Source organism: Pectinophora gossypiella, chromosome 7 (genome assembly GCF_024362695.1).
Source record: "Pectinophora gossypiella chromosome 7, ilPecGoss1.1, whole genome shotgun sequence".
Classification (NCBI taxonomy): Eukaryota; Metazoa; Arthropoda; class Insecta; order Lepidoptera; family Gelechiidae; genus Pectinophora; species Pectinophora gossypiella.
In genome coordinates this window covers 5,778,731-5,788,504 of record NC_065410.1, presented here as the reverse complement: position 1 = coordinate 5,788,504, position 9,774 = coordinate 5,778,731, and the positions used below count along the sequence as shown (strand labels likewise).

The following is a 9,774-nucleotide window of genomic DNA, read 5'->3' as shown; positions in this document are numbered from 1 at the left end:
ATTTTCCCACTTCCACAACCCGGCTCTTCCCAGCGGCTTTTACCAGCGGCTCTTCTTTTTCCCGATTTTCACGGGTTTTAGGAAACGTCTAAATGTCTTCCTTCCGCGAGTACACACTACAAAACAAAGTAAGACACACAGCAAAGGCTTTATGAATATCTTGCCTTTGTTTAGAGATAACAACTACAACGAAAAAAATCAAATACTTACTTGGTCTCGGCGGGGGGAGGAAGAACTGAAGTGAAGAGGGAGGGTAAAGAAATGTCATTAATGTTGAAACAGTGTTTTGTGTTGTGTTTTGGTGAATTAAATTCTTAATTATATGAAATATAAAATGAACAGTATTATTTATCCCATATTTTTGAGTTACACTAATGTTACATAGCATAAATCATTGAATACTCCAACAGTCATCTTATAAGAACACGCAAAATGGAAGAAGAATTAAGGTGCTTCGTTTGCAAGGAATTTTATAGAGAGCCAGTGTTATTGCCTTGCGGGCACGCTCTATGCCGAGCTTGTGCTGTTAGTCTTCAAAACCACGTGCATGAAAATGACAATCCAGCTTCAAATAACGATTACCAAGAGGCAGACAAAGCGTCGGTGTCAAGCGAGACTGACAGCGGTGTGGTATGTGGATCAAGGCCTAACAGTTACGCGGGGACACCTGCCGCACACGTTTATTCGTCGGCAGCGTTTAGTTTATCTTGCCCGGTGTGCAACAAGCAGGTGAATTTGGACGAAAATGGGGCTGATGGACTCCCGCCTTTTCGAGTTATGCGAACAATCGTGGAACGATTCGGCGGTGTCAGCGGTGCTCCCCCTGCGGAAGAAGCATGCCAGATGTGTGAGGGTGAGCGGCGAGCGGCTGTGGTACGGTGTGAGCAGTGCTCGGTGCGCTATTGTGCTGGCTGTCGAGATGCTTGGCACCCTATACGCGGCCCACTCGCGCAGCACGAGTTGAGAGCTCTAGGTACTACATGCTCAGATCACGGTTCTCCACCTGCATTATTCTGCAACACTTGCCTAGTCCCAATTTGCCAACGTTGTCTTGCCGAACGTCATAATGCCCACGAAACACAACAACTCTCTACTGCTGCTAGAACTCACAAGGTTAGTTATGATATTTAATTCTCTTGATTTTAATAATCACTTAAACTGTTTTCTTTTAAATCTCTGTTGTATATTATACTTCTATTTCAGACTGAACTCTCACAATCATTGCAGCAGCTTTCGGAACAGGCTAAAGCAATGACTGAATATATCCAACTAGTCAAAAGCTCAGGGGAAAAAATTAATGTAAGTATCACAGTTGTATCACATATGTTTTAAAAAGCAACAATTATTTATTTGTGTTATTTGTTAGGATTCTTGTGAAGAAATGGAGAAACAAATAGATGATGCCTGCTCAGAAGTGACCCGAGCCATTGAAAGGAGACGTGATGAACTGATCAGAGCAGCGCGGCACACACGCTCCCAGGCTATTGCCAATATGCGTTCCCTCACATCCCACGCTGCACAAAAATTACGAGAAGCAACAGCATTGCTGCACTTCTCCATTGAAGCTCTCAAGGAATCTGACCCAGCTGCATTTTTACAGGTATGTAACAAGCTATTCCCTTGTATTATTAACAAATATGTAACACTGTTGAGCATAAGCCCAGCATACCAACCGGCAGCCTTCCAAACCGGGGGCGGGGTAAGCCTCCCTCACAGATCTTTGCTTTGTTTATTTAGTCTATGGACTTTGGTTAAAAAACAGAATGTTTATCCTAACCTAAACCTAAACAGCCTATATACGTCCCACTGCTGGGCACAGGCCTCCCCTCAATCAACCGGAGGGGGTATGGAGCGTACTCCACCACGCTGCTCCAATGCGGGTTGGTGGAGGTGTTTTTACACCTCTCATTTCTCATTTTTTGTTTTGTTCATCATAATGGATTATTCTATTACTTGTTCATCCTTACATTCTATTGTTTGAAATTTTATACATGGGCCTTTCATTATCTTTTGTGAACAATTTAGAGTGACTCATTGTTTCAAAGATAATGCCTAATATAACCTAATTCCAGTGTATAGATCACTGATAACTCTGCAGTTCTGTACACTTTACAACTTTACTGATGTCATATCAGTGAATGATTGTATAGCTTATCAGCTGGCCTGGTCTTTAGTATAGTGATCCCACTTACTGATTTGGGTTTTACTATTAATAAGGAATAATAAAATATGTTTTGTATTATTTTTGATCGAACAACAGCTTAGATTTAGTAGTAACACTTTCATGGACACTGTCATTCACAATAGTATGACATATGGTCATGACATTCCTGTAGATGTTATGTCATTGAAACTCTTAAGGTCTCCTAGATAAACAACTGAGACAACAATATAAAAATAAAAGTACATTTTTAAATATATGTCTAAAAGGCTTTCAGGTGACTGGTCATCTGTCTTATCTATGACTATTAAATTAACGTTCTACCTCACTGCAAGTCAATTAAGAGTCTTTAGATAAGCTAGACAGTTGATACCTGCACAAACAAGCAAGCTAGCTACTTATGCTATGTATAAAATTACCCTACGTATTGTAGTACTGATGAGATGTGGTTTAATACTGGCAGCCCAATTTGAATAACTCGAATTACCCTACTACCCTAATAGTGTATGATAATATTTAAGAACTCTACAGGAATTATCACACTTATATTTTATAACAGGTGGGTAGCATCCTGTCGTCGCGTGCGCAGGTGACTGCGTCAGGTTTGTGTTCTTCGCTGGAGCCGGCGCCCGCGCCGCCCGCCCTCACGCTCGACATCGAGCCCATACTGCGCACCGTTAACACCATGAACTTCATCGAATGTATTCGTAAGTTACGCAATTACTTAACATGTTCGTCGACCGGAACATGCATTAGTAAGGAATACAAATTAAACCACAAACCATAATTAATTAAAAATGATTTTGAATTTGGCTTACTTTGGAATAGCAGCACCGGAAAATGAAATGAAAACTCCAGGTAAAGAATCATTTAATTTTTAAAGGAATTTCCAACACACATCTAAAGGGCAGTATATGTCTCCAATTTTAAAACAAATGTGAGCTACCTTCTTCGTTTGCACGCATAATGGGCCATCTTAAAGACTAAATGCGAAAAACAGAGCCCACTAACCTTTGTTTTTTATGATTTTTTTTTGAAGTATCATACTCGGAGTGATTGTAGTAACAGTCGGTAAGAAACAGTATGGTAATAGTCTGTTTGTCGGGCAGCGCCGGGCGCGCCGCAGCTGGCGGTGGAGGCGTGCGCGGCGCGCGGCAGCTCGTGCACGCTGGCGTGGCGCCCGCCCGCCGCGCGCGCCGCCGTGCGCGGGTACGTGCTGGAGCTGGACGACGGGCTGGGGGGGCCCTTCCGGGTGAGCCATGCCATACGTAGCTCATGTGCACACAGGTCTGTCCGACACACAGGGGGATTCAGCATACTGCAATACGCTGCACCATTGCTGGTGCTGGACGACGAGCTCGGCGGGCCCTTACTTCCACATTACCTAGAAGGGCTGTTAAAAAGGCCACATCGAAGCGATTAGTATAAAAAGCAATTTAGCTTTTTGACGTTTGTTGGCATTGTGCATTTACTTTTATATCCGCAAATGTCAAATTGCAATATTGCTTTTTAGATGAATAGCTTAAATGTGGTCTTTTTAACCCCTCTGATGTACGACGGCCGGACACAGGCCTTCGTAATCAACCAGAGGGGGATGGAACATACTGTATTACGCTGCTCCTCTGCGGGCTAGTGCAGGCGTGCGCAGGTTCGTGGAGGACGGGCTCGGCTGACCCATCCGGTTAAGATTGTTACCCTGATAACAATCTTACTTATCTTACGCTGTTGCGTTTTTACATAAACACATACACGCCTGCACCTAATCCGTAATGCAATGGACAAGTAAGTAAAGCCACCTTTGATACGAAGTCCTAAGACGGAGTGGTGCAGCGAATGATATCTACGTAGATAAACGTCCACTGGTCGTACCCCACAATAATCTTATCGTACATCACGCGCGGTGCGTAACCCATGCGGAGAATACCTACAAAAATACAAAAATGCATTTCCTGAATGTACCCAATTACATACGTAGATAACGACTATGGTGTACATTAATCGCAAGATGAACCAAAAACCCACGCTTTATACAATTTGTTTGTTTATTTCCCAGGAAGTGTATTGCGGGCGTGAGACGTTGTGCACCATCGACGGGCTGCACTACGCGTCGCTGTACAGCGCGCGGGTGAAGGCGTTCAACGGAGCTGGCGAGGGGCCCTACAGCGAGGTTATTGGCCTGCAGACTTCACCTGGTACGAACATTAAACATAACTTTATAGCACTACCCATGCAGAGCAGCACACAAGTCAAATACCATCAGAGTTAAAGACCATAGACCAGATTTTTTTATAAATAATTTCAATAAAAGCCATACCTGTACCGTTTTGGATAAAAAATCGAAAAATCTAGATATAGGATGCTAGGAACAGAAGACTTAGCGGGGAAAGATTGATTCCAATTGAAATTCACCTTAACAATGTTGGGGACATCAGGTAACAATCGTTAAACATATATTTGTTTCCCAGTGGCGTGGTTCACGTGGGACGCGCGCTGCGCGGAGCCGGCGGGCGGGCTGGCGGTGAGCGCCGACGGGCTGACGGCGTGCGCGGCCGGCTGGCAGCCGCGCGTGGCGCTCGCCGACCAGCCGCTGGCGCGCGGCCTGCACTACTGGCGCCTGCGGCTCGACCACTACGACGGCGACGCCGACCCCGCCTTCGGCATCGCGCGCGCCGACGTCGCCCGCGACAAGATGCTGGGTCCGTACTGTACCATGCCAGCCGCCCTATTGCTTACGCTTGTGGACACGCGAGGACGCGAGGGCCGATGTGACCTTGTCGACGGACCATCGGACAGCCAGACGTCGACAGGCATTTTTTTATATTGTGGATAAATTTCGCACTAAGCGTTTTGCCCCTTCCTATTTGATGCGAACTGCAAACTGTCTGTCGTCGTGTTTTTCCGACTCGTTATAATCTGGGAGTCTTCAAGGCTAGAGTGAACAGGCATTTGCTAGGTAAGCGTGATCCACCCTAAACCACATCGTCACTTACCATCAGGTGAGACTGTCGTCAAACGCGAGACTATTATATTAAAAAAAGAATGAAGGGTTGCACTACGCACTACCTAACTGATGCACAGATTAATGACTAGTAACAACAGACAGTGCTCCTACTAACTCCAGTTTCCACACCCACTTAAGAGACTTTCCAACTTGCAAATGCTACTTGCTTTCTACTCTGGTAGAAAAGTTTCGGGGAGATCTAGATACTTTAGGCAGTTTTATTGCACGCACGTTAACCCTGCGCACGTTCCCGTGGCACAGGCAGCGACGCGCTGGGCTGGGCGATGTACATCGACGCGCAGCGCTCGTGGTTCGTGCACGGCGGCGCGCACGGCGGGCGCGCGGCGGGCGGCGTGGCGCGCGGCGCGTGCGTGGGCGTGCTGCTGGACCTGGCGCGCGGCACGCTGCGCTTCAGCGTCGACGGGCGCCCGCAGGTAACACTACCGGTACACAGCGGCAACTGCCGGCTCGTACTTTAGTCTTAAATGTCCATAACCTAAGGAGTAAGGGGGAGAGCGCGCGGAGTGTGTGTGCTATTGAAGGGACACCTGTGCCCAGCAGTGGAACGTTTAGACTATTTATGTATGTTTTAATAGAACATCGACTATCTCTTATTTTATACTCCATGTAAACCTTGATTTACTATACCAGTATCCTACCTATATTGAACGTGGCATATTCGCGATAAATTATGAAATTCATTGTGGTAGCCCAGTTCGTAGAACGCTTGCCTCTCACTTTGAGGTCGCAGGTTCGAATCCAGCACAGACCTAAACCAATGATTATCGACTTTGCTTTCGAATTCATGTTTGGGTCATAAATGATTATCACATGTTCAGCGGTGAAGGAAAACATCGCGAGGAAACCCACATTCCCGAGAAATGCGTTTCGGAGATATGTGACCTAATCTGTATTGGGCTGGTTTTCCCTTCGCGGGTTGGAAGATTAGACAGGCAGTCGCTTCTGTAAAGAAACCGGACCTGTCAAATCTTCATGTTAGGTAAGCGGACCCCGTGAGAAACAGGACAACGCTAGGGAGATGATGATTGTTTTATATCAATCCTACATTGCTCACTTGGAGCTAACTCATTGTCCATGATGTAGGGTGAGGTGGCGTTCACCGGTCTCCGCGGCACGTTCTACCCGGCCGTGTCTTTGAACCGCGGCGTGGCCGTGACGCTGCAGCCGGGACTCACGCCACCGCCCGAACTGCTCATGGAGCGGCTCGCCATCGAGTGAACAGTATCCGACTGTTTATATACTGATCAATTCATATAGCAATAGCACCGGACGGACTTTCTACGGGTGCTCTATAGAGTGCCCAATATTACACTTTCTATGACGGACTAACCTTTAATGGGCGATAGATCAATCATTATACACAGCGAACCTATCACAATATTACAAAATGAGCGAGTCACAGTACTTACCTTAAAGTCTTATTTATTACATTCTGGCCCCGATTCCTGCAGACATCTCTTAATTTTACTTTAAGTTATACCTGTCATTTTCTTATCCGCCGAAAAGGAAAGGGACGGATGATTGACAGCTCTTAATTTTAGGAAGAATGAGTAAATAAATGAATAACCCGGGCGAATTTTTAGACGGTTGTTTTAGATTTGTGCTTAAAATTGACGTGTGTTCCATAAATTTTATGCTTGTCGATTACCCGTCCCTTTCCTTTTCGGCGGATAAGAAAATGACAGATATAACCTAAAATAAAATTAGATGGTATTTACAGGAATTAGCACCACTGGCCATTCAGGCCACAGTATTCTATATCCATCAATTTATCTTCATGTAACTTTACGTTACACAATAATGTTTTATTATTAATTTGTGTTCATAACTGCACGTTAAGCATTTTAATGACCTAATATTATGCACATGACAATAATTTGTTTGACTATGAATGTAGAAGGGAAACGGTGACGAGAGCCTGTAAGTGCCATTCGATTGAACGCAATTAGCATCGAATTTACCGTAATCTTCATTGTATAGCCGCCCAGACGTTAGGTAATGTATAATAATAATAAAATGTATTATATCATAGCTAGACTTAAAGAAATTGTATTCGAATTGAAAATGAAAGAAATTCTTAGGATATCATATTCCTTTTTACTTTTATTTACTTTTAAAAGGTTTTGTTTGAATTTTGCAATAATTTAATGACACATTTTTCTGTGTTCTAATTAAGTATACCTATAAGTTTATATCGTACCTGGAACATGTATTTATATTTATTAATATCTACTATGTATTTATTGTATGGTCTACTTTTTTACTGTGATTTTTCCACAATTTACAATTCTGTAGTTTATTAAGATTGAAAATGAAAGCAGCAATGTACTTGTCAAGTACCACTTGGGTTGATAGCGGCGTGGTTCGAGTGGAAACCCTCATTTCGTACGTTATACCAACCATTTAGTGTTTGTCTACCTCATTTCGAAGTTATTGAACATGCTCAAACAGAAACCTCCCACGTTGTTAGCTATCTTCTATCCATTAACCTGTATATATCAAGGAGACATGACATGTAATGGTTTTGGTCCTGGCAGCCCGGCAACCGCAACGCTCGTTAATGCCAATAGTCGTACGTCTATCCACGTAGATAGCATTCGCTGCGTCTATTGGTTGAAACCGTCGATATAATTCGTGCGGAGCGCGGCGCGGTTGCCGTCCTGTACATGCTTATTTATTATTATTTTACACTGAACTTCGATAGACCTTCGAAAGCGTCTTATTTTTCTATTAGGTTTATAATATGTTAATAATGTCACTACCACTATGTACTGTTTTACAAAATACAAGAAGACATTTATTTTTGGTTACAAATTATTATAAATAGGGGACCTGAATGCAACTAGATGATTCCTCTGCCCACCAATCTTTAAATATTAATTTGTTTTCACTATACTGTTTTGAATTATATTTTTATTGCCTGGACGGACAAATGCAGATATTGTTTCAAAAAACTAATATCTAGTTTTTATAAATATTTGAAAAGGAAACGTTATATTGTGGTATAATCCTAATTTATAATATGATTTACGGTATACCGTGTGTTTTGTGGATTTATTAAAAATATATTTTTAATAAGAATGATCCCAATTATTTAGTGTACTTATTAGTGGACATAGTATTTCAGGATATACCTAACTGTGTACTTACGATTTCAGTGTTTGTTTTGCCGTACTTAGACTGATTGTACACTGTAGAAGTAGGAACTAACTTATATCATTTACATTGATTGTGCTATTTTGTTTAGATAGGTAGATACTTAACGTTTAGTAACTTACGACTGATTTATCATACATTAAACCATGTTTTATTGAAATACTATTTTTTATTTTTTCTAGCACCCCCTACCAAACGTGTCTCTCATATCTAAAGTACTAAGCTGTATAATATAGCTGTCTATAGAAACTCTCAATCTCCCTCAGGATTTCGGGAGTCGACGAAATGATTCTGCCGTCCTCAGTTTTCAGTCTCGCTAGTTGACTTTGCCCAATAGACAGATCTTTTGCGAACACCTTGGAGCCCTTGTTCCGCTCTATAGCCTCTTTAATACGTGTAGTATTAAATTGGCGAAGGTCGCTCGTCAAAGACTTCGAGATCTGTCTATTAAGTTGTCTATAACGTAAGACATCCGCTGAGTCCTGCAGCCTCATTTCGTGTCTCTTATCCATGAGTTCGAGTGTGTGTGCGGAGAGTTTCTGTGTTTTGGTACGGCGGGTTCTAAAGTGTTTAGAACCTACCGTACGGACAGCATCCACCATCAGGTCGTTTATATCGTCCACGTCTGCGCAGTTCTCAAGGTACTCAAAGCGGTTTTGAAGCTCGAGCTGAAAGCGCTCGGGGTTTTGGATCTGGGCTGCCGACGGTCGGAGCGTGGATTTTATCAGTCGCGATCTTTCTAGCTTGATATTGATATTCAATGTGCCTCTTAGTGTGCGTTACCCCAACAAGAAAGTATCTCCTAGAGTTATATGAGTAGAACGTATAGTTGGTGCCTTATCTGCTGTAAATGTGCCCCCACATAAAAAATGTGTGCCCCCTGTCGTTTCGAAAAAAAATCGAAAAAACGATTCTTGCTGGGGTAACGTTTTTCTAGCAGGAAAATTCTAAACGAATGATCGGAGAGAGAAGAACTGTGCATGGCCAGATAGCTTATATGTGTGCCAAAATGTGCCCCCAAAAATAAAATCTGTGCCCCTTCAGATTTTCGAGATATTGCATTTCCTGCTGGAGTAACGTTTTGATGAATAGTATATCTCTAAAACCATTGCATGTGCCCCTATAGAATAAACAAACGCGAGTAGCTCTTAATGTGTGCCCCTTTGTGCCCCAATTAGATTTTAGAAAATATTTATAGTTTTCAAGTTATCGCGGTTTTATGAAAACCCGAAAAAACATCGCAGCGCCTAAATGAGACAAGGCATAACTTCGCTGAAAACTGTATTCGGTCTTTCTTGACGCTAATAATAACCATACAAAGTTTCAAAAATGTTCATGCATGCGTTTTTGAATAATCTTGCTAAAAGTAAAAACGATGGTGTCATAACTTTGACGGCAAAATACAAGGAACTGGCACAATCCCAGATGTGTAGGT

The 9,774-nt window shown here is 42.9% G+C and overlaps 1 protein-coding gene across 1 annotated transcript; it reads left to right on the top strand.

The window, feature by feature from the left end:
- The first annotated feature begins 74 nt into the window (after nucleotides 1–74).
- LOC126368566 (E3 ubiquitin-protein ligase TRIM9) lies at nucleotides 75–8,499 on the top strand. The gene is made up of 9 exons (XM_050012609.1): nucleotides 75–1,113; nucleotides 1,204–1,299; nucleotides 1,367–1,600; nucleotides 2,721–2,868; nucleotides 3,271–3,413; nucleotides 4,215–4,353; nucleotides 4,627–4,857; nucleotides 5,424–5,596; nucleotides 6,267–8,499. The coding sequence occupies exons 1-9, from the start codon at nucleotides 433–435 to the stop codon at nucleotides 6,399–6,401; spliced, it is 1,980 nt and encodes a 659-aa protein (XP_049868566.1). The 5' UTR covers nucleotides 75–432; the 3' UTR covers nucleotides 6,402–8,499.
- Nucleotides 8,500–9,774: the final 1,275 nt, after the last annotated feature.

What these genes read in the sequence shown, in the direction of transcription:
- LOC126368566 (XM_050012609.1), top strand. Translation starts at nt 433, where the DNA reads ATGGAAGAAGAATTAAGGTGCTTCGTTTGCAAGGAATTTTATAGAGAG. An exon ending in GCTCAGGGGAAAAAATTAAT is followed by an intron (nt 1,300 to 1,366) that starts GTAAGTATCACA and finishes GTTATTTGTTAG; the next exon opens with GATTCTTGTGAAGAAATGGA. An exon ending in GAACTTCATCGAATGTATTC is followed by an intron (nt 2,869 to 3,270) that starts GTAAGTTACGCA and finishes TTTGTCGGGCAG; the next exon opens with CGCCGGGCGCGCCGCAGCTG.